The 16757-nt window shown below is 35.5% G+C and overlaps 1 protein-coding gene across 1 annotated transcript in view; it reads left to right on the top strand.

Annotated features, from left to right (window-relative positions):
• The first annotated feature begins 1817 nt into the window (after window positions 1–1817).
• LOC110448738 (centrosomal protein of 290 kDa-like) overlaps window positions 1818–16757 on the top strand; it is a 155083-nt gene continuing 140143 nt past the window's right edge. Inside the window, exon 1 of the mRNA XM_021495142.1 lies at window positions 1818–1844. Coding sequence (XP_021350817.1) covers window positions 1833–1844 — 12 coding nt within the window. The 5' untranslated portion in view covers window positions 1818–1832. The remainder of the gene's footprint in view (window positions 1845–16757) is intronic.

Below are 16757 nucleotides of genomic sequence, written 5' to 3'. Positions count from 1 at the left end.
TTAACAAATTTAATGTGGAATGTCAAGAATTTGCTGTTTTTCTGTAGTTTTAACAAGGAACAGTTATCATACTTACTAGAGACGTGCGACACAGTAGTGTAATACGCTATGATCTTAAGTAATTTATTCAATTTCATAAGAGTTGGTAAAATAGTACGGAAGCTAACATCAATAAATTATAATCCATGCATCTTAAATAGTCTTCCACCTAAACAGAACTTTCCCTGGAGTTATCGACTAAAACTTGGTTTTTCTGTGAATTTTTCAATATTGGTTGATTAAGTAACATACTTTGTTAATTTGACCAAACTTAAAACATAAAACTATATCTGAGAAGAGGCAAAGTGACTATATACTTGAGAGCGCTGTGATATGCCCCTCAACAACAATATGCTACCAACCACCCAGAAAGTTCTTGTTGTTTCGTTTTACCCAGTCAAATGGACTTAAAATCAAAATATAATAAATATTTATGTATAAAAATTGTTAATAATATTATTATTGAAAAATAATCCCAAATATGTTTATCATTTGTTATAATCGTAAATTAAGGGTTTCAACATCAAATTTTGATAAATATCAACAAAATTTTGAAGTGAAAAAATTAAGTAGGGGAGGTAACTCAAATTTATTGCAAGAAGGTAATATATTGATCACCTTGGTGATTTTTTTTCAGTTTGGAAGAAAAATGAAATCGAGCCAAGTTTTAAATATAGTGAGATCCTTTGTTATTCAGTGGCGGAATTAGGTTAGATCAACTCCATTATATATTTTGACATATTGACAGATGTAACAAATTGGGCTGATAATTGGGTAACTTGAGGATTTGTTACAGCTATATTTGGACTTAAACAAAGGTGTTCAGAGTAATTTTACATGTTTTAGGGGTTTAGGTCAACTTTCAGTACAAAGATGATATCATCATTGGAATGGCATTTCTCTGAAAGTTGATCTACAAGTAAATTGTAGCAATGGACAATTTAGGAACAAAGCGTAACAATAATCAACAGGAAAATTACAACAATGGACAAATCAGGAACAAATAGTAACAACAATCAACAGGTAAATTGTAATAATGGACAATTCAGGAACAAATAGTAACAACAATCAACAGGAAAATTGTAATAATGGACAATTTATTTACAAATAGTAACAATAATCAACAGGTAAATTGTAACAATGGACAATTCAGGAACAAAGCGTAACAATAATCAACAGGTAAATTGTAACAATGGACAATTCAGGAACAAAGCGTAACAATAATCAACAGGTAAATTGTAACAATGGACAAATCAGGAACAAATAGTAACAACAATCAACAGGTAAATTGTAACAATGGACAATTTAGGAACAAAGCGTAACAATAATCAACAGGAAAATTACAACAATGGACAATTCAGGAACAAATAGTAACAACAATCAACAGGAACATTGAAAAAAAATAGAAATATAAACGTCACATCTTATTGAAATGTTTTTTTGTTTCATTTTTTTTTTCAGAGCTGTCAAACTGTCAAAGGATTATAAAATCCTAGTTTTGTCAGAATAAAATCTATGTATCTATATCTATATATGTATCTATTACTATGTATCTAGGCAACAACTACTAAACTGTAACAATCTGTACTAATAGTAACAATCGGCATGTTAGGAACAAATAGCAATTCAAATAGGATCAATCCTATTCACGTTAGAAAAATAAGATCATTATCCTAACTGTGAAATGTGCCGAAATGCACGTGCTGGTGTAAACGTCTCGGATGACAGCTTCCGGTGTGCTTGACAAGCTCGAAGTTGATGGGACAGGGACCGTTAGGACGATACCGTGGACAATGATTTTACAGGTAAGCAGTACAGGTTAGATACGTCCTAAAGTCACAGTAGTGGCTGTGTCATGCTTCACACGTGTATCTTTACACAAAACTACAAATGTCTAACTGTCTACCGAAAAAGTATGCAGCGTCGAAAAGCTCAAGTGATTATAATAAACGAATTGAATTGAATAAGTGTCCGAGAAATAGAACTGATTATACGTACAGATATGTGGCTGTGAACGATCTACTTACGGGGCTCTAACAGCTAATAGGGCGTAAAATAGACTATCTGTGGTATCACCCACTTTCACTTTATATAAATTGGAGGGGTGGCATGGGGATGTGTTGGGCTGCTGGGGATATCTCATACCTTACAACAACAACCACTGACTCCACTCATCCTCAGTCAAAGGTCTACATCATGATCATAGTCAACATAATTAAATCCTAGCTGTCCACTTCATATTGTTAGGATACCATACATTTTCCAGACTCCCAAAATTATCGAAATATTGTTTACTGCAAATACGGATTGAAAATAGTTGAAAAACATGTGCTGGAAGTCATATCTCAATAGCATGACACCTCTAAGTGGAGTGGTATTTCACTGGAGTGGTATTTCATGAAAGTGCCATCCCTTATAATTTAGAAAGATAAAGCATATATATATATATATACTTTCGCTATAGAGCAGAGCCAGCAAGCATTCTGATATTTAGACTATCAGTGTTCCATGTCCGCGATGCTCTCAGCTTAATTGCTGCCTTCGGCTGTCTTTAGCCGAGGGGACTATATATAGATTGGTTTTATACAATAGCTGTATTTTCAATTATAGTATATCAGTTCTATCTTCTTGTAATATGATGTATATGTACATGTAACTGTTCTGTTTCACTGTGTCTTGATAAAGGATCACTCCGAAAATTTGACAACCTTAACTTGTCCACACTGTTTGAATTACTTCTTTGCCCCATATATATATATATATTGTGATGGTATTTTCCCTTAGAGTGGTATATCTTTGCAGTGGTATTTTCCTTGGAGTGGTATTTCATTGATATTATATTTCCTTAGAGTGGCCTTCCATTGAAGTGGTATTTTTCTTTGGAGTGGTACTCCATTGAAGTGGTATTTTTCTTTGGAGTGGTACTCCATTGTAGTGGTATTTTCCCCTAAGAGTATTACTCCATTTAGTGGTATATTTTCCTTAGAGTGGTACTCCACTGTCGTGGTGTTCAGCTTTGGAGTGGTATCTCATCGCTGTGGTATTTCCCCTTGGATTTTCTAATTGTAGTTATATCTCTCTTTGTTAGGCATTTGCCCTTAAAACTCCTTTCAGTGGTATATCATTTGATTGGTTTATCAATAGATTAAGGTATCAATGGAGTGGTATATGGGAGTGGTACATCACTGGAGTGGTACATCACTGGAGTGGTTTATCAATAGATTAAGGTATCAATGGAGTGGTATATGGGAGTGGTACATCACTGGAGTGGTACATCACTGGAGTGGTTTATCAATAGATTAAGGTATCAATGGAGTGGTATATGGGAGTGGTACATCACTGGAGTGGTACATCACTGGAGTGGTTTATCAATAGATTAAGGTATCAATGGAGTGGTACCTCTCATTGTATTGGTATTTCATTTAAGTGATATACTACAGAGATACCTGCACTGGTACAAATATATATTTGAGGATTTTGTATATTTGAAATTGAAATTTAGTTATTTTATTATAATTTTTAGAAAATCATAAAAATGTGCCAATGATCTCTATAATGACCACATGTCTCGAACTGTTATGAAAACCCTCCTGAAATTTGTGTTATATTATACAATTATGGACTTTTGTGCTGATGAATATGATGTGATATGAACCTGAAAGAGTGATATTGACTGAGGCGAAGCCGAGGTCTATATCACTTTTCCAGGTTCATATCACATCATATTTACCAGCACAAAAGCCCATAACTGTATTATTATTTGCTTCAACAATAAAATTCAACAAAACAACACTCAAGGTTCTGATTTTCGTACGCCAGTCTTTGTGTAAAATTTAGCCAGGTTTGAATTCAACAGTTCAGCGTTGTAGCTTTCATCGTCTAGGTAATTTTTCTTAAGATAAACATGGAGGACGTGCACTGCTTGTTCAATGGCCTTTTTATGTTAACAGCATCTTTATACTCGTTTTGGTAATTTTCTGATGTAACAGAGGAGAAACGTTCGCCAGCAGCCATCTTCTATTGTCGTCTGACAGATCGCGTTCCGGTCTAACTGAGCATGCGCTAGGACAGGTTCCGGGGAATTTCCATTAAGTCTGTATTTAGAAATCGTTATTCACCGGATAACCAGTCTACATGAGTTTTTGAGGAGTGGGCACGTGTATAGGATCCGACCAATGTGATTGCGAGAAATTTATATAAAGACCAATCATCCATTATTAGGATGCCTCTGTCTTTATAACATTTGTACATATAAAATACATCACAGTTGAAAATAGATTCAATGCAATGTTTTCTTTAGAAAAATTGATTAGCAACTTCAAAATTCTCCATTACATTACATTATAACAAATGTTTAAGATGCCACAATGTGAAACTGTTAAATCTATTCCTGGTCATGAGTTTTATCATTCTTGTATAATTATACAATTATCCTAAGTAGGTGTTAGTATTCATTGGTATACATACCCTATAGACACCACCAATATTTATGTCTGTGTTATATCTTACTAAAGGGGGCAGGCCATTGTAATTGGACACCTTTACTGAGAATGTGTGATATTTTGAAAAGCTCCCAGCTGCCGAAACTAGTGATTTCATCATCCTCGGTCTACATGATAATCCAGTGTATACATGTAAATCGGTGGTTTATACAACGTAAGTACTACACATTTCCTCTGATGATTCTGCCTTGAAAATCTTCCCAGTTTCTGTCAGGAAGACTTTGTATGATGGAAGTGTGAATACACCAGTTGTTATGGTTACTGAATCCTCTCTATAATAATCCCAGCTAGAGCACATGGTCTGTCTCTCTGGTAAGTATTTTATCCTCAGGGGCTCCTTCAGGGAAGCAGGGTTGTGGAAGTTTACTTTTCATTGCCAGAGCAATATAACTATTGTTGTAGATTGTATTTTTCCGTACATAGGCTAAGATTTTCTTCTGCTTCCTCTTCTTCTTCTTCTTCCTCTTCTTCTTCTTCTTCTTCTTCTTCTTCTTCTTCTTCTTCTTCTTCTTCTTCTTCTTCTTCTTCTTCTTCTTCTTCTACTTCTTCTTCTTCTTCTTCTTCTTCTTCTTCTCCTTTCTGATTTCGCTATATATAGTGTTGTAATGTATATATATAGCCTTATGATGCTGTTATTTTTTATGTCAATCGTAATTGACATTTACACAAACATTTTATGTACTTATAGCTTGTTTTAATACTAGGAATTCATTGAATAAGGAAGTAGACCAGTTAATGAGTCAGTAATTTCTCCTATACTCATCGTTTATAATCAGATTACAATACAATGATACTGGAAAGGTTATGACCCCCAGGCAGATATCCTTCAATAGTAATATCTCAGTATTAAACCTGTCTAAATACATGTACACCGCTAGTGTTCAGCAAATGACATTAGACTGACATTACCAGGTTCTGGTAAACAAGGTAAGTAAGTTTTTATTAAAAAAATATAAATCATGTGAAAAAAATGAACTGTAGTTTAAAATTAACAAAGAAAGAAAAAAGAAGAGAAAAAACAGAAAAAAAATCACCTTGTAAGAAAATGAAGACCAATAGAAACCTTAACAGTATATAGACTGTCTATGATAAAATAAGATATATCAGTATATAGACTGTCTATGATAAAATAAGATATATCCATGCACATCTAAAAAATACTTAACAGTATATAGACTGTCTATGATAAAATAAGATATATCCATGCACATCTAAAAAATACTTAACAGTATATAGACTGTCTATGATAAAATAAGATATATCCATGCACATCTAAAAAATACTTAACAGTATATAGACTGTCTATGATAAAATAAGATATATCCATGCACATCTAAAAAATACTTAACAGTATATAGACTGTCTATGATAAAATAAGATATATCCATGCACATCTAAAAAATACTTAACAGTATATAGACTGTCTATGATAAAATAAGATATATCCATGCACATCTAAAAAATACTTTTGTGTAGCTTAAAATCTAAATAAAACAATCTGTAATGCATGTTAAGATAGATTGAAAAAATACATTAAAATGATTTTTTTTTGTGTCTTCAGATGGAAAATAACATGTACAAAAAATCTAGTGTAAATTAACTGTTTAAAGATAAAGTCTTATAAAAAAACTTAACGTAAATTACTATAAGCTTGATATTATAATAACAACAGCTGTATGGTAAACTAAGATTAGATTAGTAAATTTATTGTATATAAACATAGATTAAAATCTGTCATAAGTTTTAAACAGCCTAATGATAAGAAATATCAACTGTTTAAAGTTGATCAACAGATCTGACGAGCCACTACTGCATGAGGCCCCCTTATAGAGCCCCTCCCATCCTAAATAAACCTCACTTGTAATGAGTCAACAACAACACAGTGGAAGAGGAATTGAGTGTACATATCATCCAGGACTGTGAAAAAGTACTTAATTGAACAACCACTTAATGTAGGTACTGCATGCGGCCCCATGCCTGTCTGTATAAACAGTCTGTGACAGTAAGTCCTCGGGGTACTGTGCCTGGGGTAACCACGGTACTCCCCATGGTACTCCCCACGCATTCTTTATCTCATTGTCTGGTAAAGGGGGTTGGTTCTCCAACACAAAATGTGCCACAGTTGTTCCTCAGTGTGTTAATATACTGAACAAATTTCCTTCATAAATTTTTGCATGGTTACTTGTAAAATTGAGCACTTGAAGACCCGGCTTGTCCTTGAGATAGCTGTAGATGTCGCTTGTAATTAATTTCAAGGATTTTCCGAATTGGTGTTGATACATCAATATGTTGGACATTTCCTGTTTTAAGTTGTTTGTAAATACCTGTCTACATGTTCAAGGAATCAATTACCCTGGGGATCGACACACACATGTGGTCCCCAGCACTCCAGGTTACCTCATACACCAGTGATGTAGGCTATGTTTGTTAAGTGTGTTCAGAGATTGTATGTAAAATCACCCCTGCTACATCATCAACACACCTGGTAATGGGACCTCCTAATTGATACAATATAAGCATATCCTCAGGAACAGTGCTGTCATTTGCTGCTCTCAGAGAAACATGGCTGTCTTATATAATTCTGATTCAAAATTCATGTTTTAAAGCTAATCATAAAAAAAAATGTTTTGCTTTATTTTTATACTTTAAAATTTCTGAAAACAATAACGTCACAAAAACTACAACTTTGATTTCAATGATCATCATGAAATACATTGAAGAGGACTACATGTACAATACTTATAAACTTGATATAAAAAGAAAAAGATTTAAAATAAAGGAATGAAAAATAAATAAATATTAGAAACAATTTTTAGATAGTTGGAAAACAGGATCACATGACAGTAAAATGTACCAACATGTTAAGCTGTAATATTAACATTGACAAGAAAGAAGTCCTTTTAAAAAGAAATGTTCCATAAAAATCACAATTTGTCATGGATACATTTTACAGAATAATATTTGTCCAAAATTTAAAATAACAAACAAAACACAATAACTACACTGACTGGGTCGAACCCCGAGGCTTTATCAATATTGCTATCTAAGAATTACAATGATGTTATCTAGACTAGTGATTTGTCAGTTTGCTTTGGATGTTACTAATACACATCTTGAAATAAGCTATGGCTACAATGTATAAGAAAGACCAAGATGTGAGTTCCTATTCCAGATTTTATTGTACTTGGTACAACATGAATTAATTCAGGCTACTTTTTGTCAGGTTTTATATAACTTACCAACAGTTTCACTGATTTACAGTTGGCTGTAAGTCTGAGTTAGTCATACATTTACTGTTGGCTGTAAGTCTGAGTTAGTCATACATTTACTGTTGGCTATAAGTCTGAGTTAGTCATACCTTTACTGTTGGCTGTAAGTCTGAGTTAGTCATACATTTACAGTTGGCTGTAAGTCTGAGTTAGTCATACATTTACAGTTGGCTGTAAGTCTGAGTTAGTCATACCTTTACTGTTCTTAACATATTTATCTGGCAATAAGCCCATGCCTGGTAATAAGCCCACCCATTTCTGTCCAGTTCAATAAAAATATTGACAAAACCTCTATATATGTCCTATAATAAGCCCACCCATTTCTGTCTAGTTCAATAAAAATACTGACAAAACCTCTATATATGTCCTGTAATAAGCCCACCCATTTCTGTCCAGTTCAATAAAAACACTGACAAAACCTCTATACCTGTCCTGTAATAAGCCCATCCATTTCTGTCCAGTTCAATAAAAATACTGGCAAAACCTCTATATATGTCCTATAATAAGCCCACCCATTTCTGTCTAGTTCAATAAAAATACTGACAAAACCTCTATATAAGTCCTATAATAAGCCCACCCATTTCTGTCCAGTTCAATAAAAACACTGACAAAACCTCTATACCTGTCCTGTAATAAGCCCATCCATTTCTGTCCAGGTCAATAAAAATACTGACAAAACCTCTATATATGTCCTGTAATAAGACCACCCATTTCTGTCCAGTTCAATAAAAATACTGACAAATCCTCTATATATGTCCTGTAATAAGCCCATCCATTTCTGTCCAGTTCAATAAAAATACTGACAAAACCTCTATATATGCCCTGTAATAAGCCCATCCCCTTTAAGTAAGAGGCTTTGTGTTGGCTCCCTGGATTTATTGCTTGATAAATATGAAATTAATATGAAATGAAGCAGAACTGGACTGGGTCAATCATCAGTGTCCAAGAAGTTCAGTTGATTAGAGCGTCTGTTTAGATGTCGGGTAAAGGACTCTGTCTGCTAAAGTCGTGTAGTTCTTGTCTATGTTATCTGTGGTTTGATGGTTAAGGTTCGAAACACAGACCGGACAGTGAATTGATCTGTCACTGTAGAGGTCGTGAAGTTCTTGTCTATTTTATCCATGGTTTGAAGGTTCGGGTTCTGAACCCAGACTAGACAGTGAATTGATCTGTCACTGTTGAGGTCGTGTAGGTCTTGTCTAATTTATCCATGGTTTGAAGGTTTCGAGTTCTGAACCCAGACTGGACAGTCAATTGATCTTTCACTGTTGAGGTCGTGTAGTTCTTGTCTATTTTAACCGTGGTTTGAAGGTTCAGGTTCTGAACCCAGACTGGACAGTTAATTGATCTGTCACTGTTGAGGTCGCGTAGCTCTTGTCTATTTTATCCGTGGTTTGAAGGTTCGGGTTCTGAACCCAGACTGGACAATGAATTGATCTGTCACTGTAGAGGTCGTGTAGTTCTTGTCTATTTTATCCATGGATTGAAGGTTTCGAGTTCTGAACCCAGACTGGACAGGGAATTGATCTGTCACTGTTGAGGTCGTGTAGTTCTTGTCTATTTTAACCGTGGTTTGAAGGTTCAGGTTCTGAACCCAGACTGGGCAGTTAATTGATCTGTCACTGTTGAGGTCGCGTAGCTCTTGTCTATTTTATCCGTGGTTTGAAGGTTCGGGTTCTGAACCCAGACTAGACAGTGAATTGATCTGTCACTGTTGAGGTCGTGTAGGTCTTGTCTAATTTATCCATGGTTTGAAGGTTTCGAGTTCTGAACCCAGACTGGACAGGGAATTGATCTGTCACTGTTGAGGGCGTGTAGTTCTTGTCTATTTTATCTGTGGTTTGAAGGTTCGGGTTCTGAACCCAAACTGGACAGTGAATTGATCTGTCACTGTTGAGGTCGTGTAGTTCTTGTCTAATTTATCCATGGTTTGAAGGTTTCGAGTTCTGAACCCAGACTGGACAGTCAATTGATCTTTCACTGTTGAGGTCGTGTAGTTCTTGTCTATTTTATCCATGGATTGAAGGTTTCGAGTTCTGAACCCAGACTGGACAGTGAATTGATCTTTCACTGTTGAGGTCGTGTAGTTCTTGTCTATTTTATCTGTGGTTTGAAGGTTCGGGTTCTGAACCCAAACTGGACAGTGAATTGATCTGTCACTGTTGAGGTCGTGTAGTTCTAGTCTATTTTAACCGTGGTTTGAAGGTTCAGGTTCTGAACCCAGACTGGGCAGTTAATTGATCTGTCACTGTTGAGGTCGCGTAGTTCTTGTCTATTTTATCCGTGGTTTGAAGGTTTGAGTTCTGAACCCAGACTGGACAGTGAATTGATCTTTCACTGTTGAGGTCGTGTAGTTCTTGTCTATTTTATCTGTGGTTTGAAGGTTCGGGTTCTGAACCCAAACTGGACAGTGAATTGATCTGTCACTGTTGAGGTCGTGTAGTTCTTGTCTATTTTAACCGTGGTTTGAAGGTTCAGGTTCTGAACCCAGACTGGACAGTTAATTGATCTGTCACTGTTGAGGTCGCGTAGTTCTTGTCTATTTTATCCGTGGTTTGAAGGTTCGGGTTCTGAACCCAGACTGGACAATGAATTGATCTGTCACTGTAGAGGTCGTGTAGTTCTTGTCTATTTTATCCATGGATTGAAGGTTTCGAGTTCTGAACCCAGACTGGACAGTGAATTGATCTGTCACCGTAGAAGTCGTGTAGTTCTTGTCTATTTTATCCATGGATTGAAGGTTTCGAGTTCTGAACCCAGACTGGACAGTGAATTGATATGTCACTGTTGAGGTCGTGTAGTTCTTGTCTAATTTATCCATGGTTTGAAGGTTTCGAGTTCTGAACCCAGACTGGACAGTGAATTGATCTGTCACTGTAGAAGTCGTGTAGTTCTTGTCTATTTTATCCATGGTTTGAAGGTTCGGGTACTGAACCCAGACTGGACAGTGAATTGATCTGTCATTGTTGAGGTCGTGTAGTTCTTGTCTATTTTATATGTGGTTTGAAGGTTCGGGTTCTGAACCCAGACTAGACAGTGAATTGATCTGTCACTGTAGAGGTCGTGAAGATCTTGTCTATTTTATCCATGGTTTGAAGGTTGGGGTTCTGAACCCAGACTGGACAGTGAATTGATATGTCACTGTTGAGGTGGTGTAGTTCTTGTCTATTTTATCTGTGGTTTGAAGGTTCGGGTTCTGAACCCAGACTGGACAGTGAATTGATCTGTCATTGTAGAGGTCGTGTAGTTCTTGTCTATTTTATCCATGGTTTGAAGGTTTGGGTTCTGAACCCAGACTGGACAGTGAATTGATCTGTCACTGTTGAGGTAGTAAAAATGCCGTCTATTTTGTGTTTAACTGAAAGGTTTCAGGTTTGAAACCCAGTATGGCCTATGAATTTATCTATTACTGTTATACTTATAATTGCATTTCTGATGCAACAGTCAAAACTGCAACACTGCAACAGTTTCATGTTATTCAGAGTCTGACCTGGAGACTGGGAAGCACATGACTCTAACCCATTCACCCCTTACCAAATCATACACTGGGCAAGTCCAGTTTAAATGTGCAGGGGTTAATGAGTTTTATACTTCCTTTCCCAGAGTAACAACTATAAAATAATGCTCTATTGTACATAGGTAAGGTCGAACTATAATATATGTCTCTTTTCTGCTACCTGACCAACCCTTAAATGCCTCTGGTGCTGACCCCAAAATTTTCAAAAAAAGTTTTTAAAATTTGGCTTTTCCTGTTTTCGAGGAGTCTATAAATATCAGCTTTCGGCTGGAGATTAGAATACACGCAAATGAAAACAAAATGGCAGCAGTGTGCAGTTTGCCAGCGTGAATTGGGTTTTAATTGCAGTTAGCGTTACATGTGATGTAAGACCGGAGGATGACTCATTGAGTTTCACTTTCCAATAAGTTTTGTCATATTTTATTTTCATTTCAAAATATTTTATCAAATCAATCGGATTTAATGGAAATTGGGCAGCAGGCAAAGCCTACACAAGCCCTCTCCCAGGAGGTACATCTCAAATAATAGCAATATAATGAACATATTTACATAATTAACATGCTTTAGGAACATAAGAATTAGATCAGTGCCAATGATGATAGGAGACACCATACTTACACACATGCATACATACATATATGTACAAACTTAACATGTGATGTAAGAGCGGAGGATGACTCACTGAGTTTCACTTTCCAATAAGTTTTGTCACATGTAGTGAACTCGTTACTGTACTGCAGTAGACATGTAATACCAATATACATTTATACTTTAAAGTCTACTGCCAAAAACATTCCACACCGGTACAGCTTGTGCAGCTGCAAGGAAATCCCCTTTACCCAAACAACACGGCTGTCTTCTCCGCTACCATCTGCTCCATTCAGCCAAAGATTGCATAATACTGTGGCTCAGACTTAAAATAGGCAAAGGTTAGACTGTAAGAGGAATATTTTCAGTTTGAGAGATTTCTTCAGTCGCCAGGAAAAGTTGTATGTATCCTGGCCCCTCCCTACCTATATAGACTCCTTCTGTATCTGTGGATGAGAATTTAACACAAACAACTTTGTTTTTGTAGGACTTTTACTTCTGTAACCTTAACAGAGGGTTTTATTCATAAAAGTTGATGTACTTCAAATACATCTTAAATAGTTTCATCACCCTTTTATTTTTATTTTTATTTTTTATTTATTTTTATTTTTTATTTTTTATTAGTGAATTATGTTTTAAACCAATGCAGTACAGTGTATAATTTTTCCCAATAGAGACTTCCTGGGGTTTTATCTAAAGTTTTCAACCAATCATTGACCAGTATTTCAATCAACCCATTAACTTTTAACCAAGCGATCAGATCTAGCTGTTGCCTTTTAATAGGAGTCCTACAAACATGCCATGTCTTTCTATTTTCTTGGATGACTCCATAATTTTCACCATTGTTTCTAAATTTTCAAATCTGAATTCACTAAAATTTATTTTTTCTTAAGAACTTATATAATTAATTGCCTAAAACAGCTAAAACTCTGGCATTTTACAGTACTACTGTATTAATATGTCAAAAAGGTTTTTTTCTGAAGTACTGATTTGGTCTCTTCTGAAACGTTGCCACAATTTCTTCCCATTGAAATTTTGAAATATTGGCAGTAGGTTTGTTAGCACCTGACTACAATCCAGTGGAGCTGTGGTGGTTCTCAGACAGGAGCCAAGCTAACTATTCACCCACATGGCCATAGGTACCGTATTTACTGTAAGTGATGTCCAGGGCACTTAAAGAAATAGACTTAAAGTTCATTAGGAAAGCAAAATGTAAGTTGTGATAGAAAAAATGTTGCAACTTCAACTAGTTGTTATCACCGAAGGACATTATACATATTCCAGAGTTTCTGGAGCTTTGGAAATATTTCTTTTCATCCTTTTAATCTGTGCTTTAAAGTGTCATTCCTATTAATTATTGATTGGGTCTGGTCAGGTCTGAGAGGGGAGTCTAGATAGTTTCAATTCCTATCAAAATCGATGGGGGCACTTATAGGGGAAGGAGCGCTGATTACAGTGAATACGGTACTGGTTTACTAGTATATATGTATGGTTTGACTTTGTCTCAAAATAGAATATTAAGCTTAGGGAGGATGATAGGACCTGTAGGATATTTACTGTGGGTTGGTGAAGCTTTCTATAGACTCTGTTGTATTACCTTTATTGCATTAAATAGCATTTAACAAAATACAAGTCTGGAAAGCAACGTTTTTATTGCAATTTTTTAGAAACAGGAATCTGGTAATAATAACACTCTACTGAAATGTAATGAGGAGTAGGTTGGTGGAAGGGAGTACATTCCTTTTATGAGCATAAAATCAACAGCCAGACTAATATCAAAATACAGGATCTCCAAACTTTATTTTGTCAAACTCAGATGATTGACCCAGCCAACTTAGTTTTGCCCTACTTGCCTTTTTTGTCATTTTGGTATAATATTCTATATGTTCTTTAATTGTGTGGGGCTATCTGGGAGGTTGTGCCAGCTTGTTTGCCGTTTCTAGTTTAGTAGTATTTATAATTGTGTTGACCTGTTTGAGAAGTTGTATGTGCCCTTGCTTGCCCTTTCTAGTTATTAGTTTTTTATTCTATCTGTTCTATAATTGTGTTGACCTGTTTGAGGAGTTGGATGTGCCCTTGTTTGCCGTTTCCAGTTATTAGTATTTTATTATATCTGTTCTATAATTGTGGTGACCTGTTTGAGAAGTTGTATGTGTCCTTGTTTGCCGTTTCTCGTTTAGTAGTATTTATAATTGGTTTGTCCTGTTTGAGAAGTTGTATGTGCCCTTGTTTGCCCTTTCTAGTTATTAGTATTTTGTTTTTTCTGTTCTATAATTGTGTTGACCTGTTTGAGAAGTTATATGTGCCCTTGTTTGCCCTTTCTAGTTATTAGTATTTTATTCTATCTGTTCTATAATTGTGTTGACCTGTTTGAGAAGTTGTATGTGCCCTTGTTTGCCCTTTCTAGTTATTAGTATTTTGTTTTATCTGTTCTATAATTGTGTTGACCTGTTTGAGAAGTTGAACGTGCCCTTGTTTTCCGTTTCTAGTTATTAGTATTTTGTTTTATCTGTTTTATAATTGTGTTGACCTGTTTGAGAAGTTGTATGTGCCCTTGTTTGCCCTTTCTAGTTATTAGTATTTTGTTTTATCTGTTCTATAATTGTGTTGACCTGTTTGAGAAGTTATATGTGCCCTTGTTTGCCCTTTCTAGTTATTAGTATTTTATTCTGTCTGTTCTATAATTGTGTTGACCTGTTTGAGAAGTTGTATGTGCCCTTGTTTGCCATTTCTAGTTATTAGTATTTTGTTTTATCTGTTCTATAATTGTGTTGACCTGTTTGAGAAGTTGAATGTGCCCTTGTTTGCACTTTCCAGTGTCTTAACTACTGTAAAATCATAAATTTTCGTGGGACATTAAATGTTGTTTATTTCGTGGATAACAAAAATCCACAAAATTAAATCCCCACGAATACATAAATTTGGTATGATATAAATAGGGCAAAATCAGAAATCAGCGAAATATAATGTCCTTGAAACAGACCAGTTTTTGAAAACCGAAATTTTAACCCCACAAAATTAACTGATTCTACAGCACCCATCTGTTTTATAATTGTGTGAGACTGAGATGTTTTATGATTGACGTAGATAGTTAGTCTGTAACAGATCAGCTTTATTGGTTCCTGTTGTTCCTGTAATCTTCACACTTTTGACATTTCAGTTACCATGGCCATCCGACGCTAAAAATATACAAAATTCACCTGTTGGTGGAATAAATAAAAGCTTAGTAATGTTCCTATAATTAAGAGCCTTCAGGAGTAGGTCTGGTAGGGCAGGGTAGGGGGATTAGATAAAAGTGAACAGATGCTCTCTTATTAAGAGTCTGATTTAGGCTGTTTCTCATTGTGGTTTTGGTGTGTTTTTCATTTATATGCTAGCTACCTCCAGTGAGCATGTTTGGTTGTCATCCTGTCTGTGTATCTGTCAGTCAGCAGTTCAGCATCACCAACCTGAATGAGGTCATAGTAGATGGGTCATTCCATCAAAGGTCAAGGACATTTTAGGTTGATTCCTTCAGTTTTATTCTGCTGATGGTTGCTAGCTGTTACATGTTGGTCTATCAGTCCTCAAGGTTGGCCTTAGACTTGTTACTGGAATCTATTCTGGTATTGTTTACACAAAATAGTTCATTAGTTTCGGAATAAATTATCTGTTAATTTGGTTGCCAAAAGGTGTAATGTTAATAGAGTTGTTTTAGGCACCTTTCCCTGTCCACTGAATTCGACATACATTTCAGTACACTGTAGATATGGATTTGTCATCCTTTTGACCTTGAATACCACTGATGAGTGTTTATTTGACGAAATGGACACATGGTACTGTAAATGGGTTTTCAAATAGGTGCCTCTTTTGTTCTACTTTCACCAAATTCACCAAATGCCATGAGATTGTCATGTTGGTAAGAAATAGGTATCGGCCTGTCAAAGGTCATGGTCATGCAGTCAATGTCTTTTCCTTCAATCTGATTGGCTGGTGACTTCCTCTCCACAACTTTCCAATTTCAAGTGCATCACCTTTCGCACACTTTCTGAAGTTGTAGTACATGGTAAAAGAGGAATTTATCTGATCTTCTTAGGTCACATTCCACAGTGACCGGATGATTTTGTTCTATTTCCACGGTGACCGGATGATTAGGTTCTATTTCCACGGTGACCGGATGATTAGGCTCTATTTCCACGGTGACCGGATGATTATGTTCTATTCATTGTGTTCTTGTTATACTCTCTGTTCATTTGTTATTGCTTCCTCACATTTGTCACATTTCAGTTTCCCTTTTCTTTCCTCCTGTCCTGCAGTACATCAACTTCAATTCATACACACACTGTTTGTTTTCACAATGGAGAACATTTTTAACAAAATTTTGTTAAAATAAAAATCAATTTAATGGTTCATAACTTGTTTATCACATTGGTTCTTAATTTGATAGAATAGTTATTGTTATGACTATTCTTTACTTGATGACACAATGGAAATTTTTGTGAAGGTTTTATACTTGAAGACACAATGGAAATCATTGTAATTGTTATAATCCTGTTGACAAAATTGAAATCATTGTAATGGTTCTTGTTAGACACAATGGATATTGCTGTGATGGTTCTTTACTTGTTAGATATAATGGAATTTTTGTAATGGTTCTTTACTTGTAGGTCAAAATGGAAATTGCTGTGATGGTTCCTTACTTGTTAGACATAATTGAACAATTCTAATGCTTAAGTTTTTCATAAATTTAAAGTAGGTGTAAATTGTTTGATAGAAGAGCAATAAACTGAAGGGAAAACAGCCAAAAAAACTGAGATTAGGTTGAGACTAAGATAGTAAATAGCAAAAAGGTAGAGCATTGGT

Source organism: Mizuhopecten yessoensis, unplaced genomic scaffold (genome assembly GCF_002113885.1).
Source record: "Mizuhopecten yessoensis strain PY_sf001 unplaced genomic scaffold, ASM211388v2 scaffold4231, whole genome shotgun sequence".
Taxonomy (NCBI): Eukaryota; Metazoa; Mollusca; class Bivalvia; order Pectinida; family Pectinidae; genus Mizuhopecten; species Mizuhopecten yessoensis.
The sequence above is the reverse complement of the archived record's forward strand: the minus strand, read 5'-3'. Positions and strand labels throughout refer to the sequence as shown.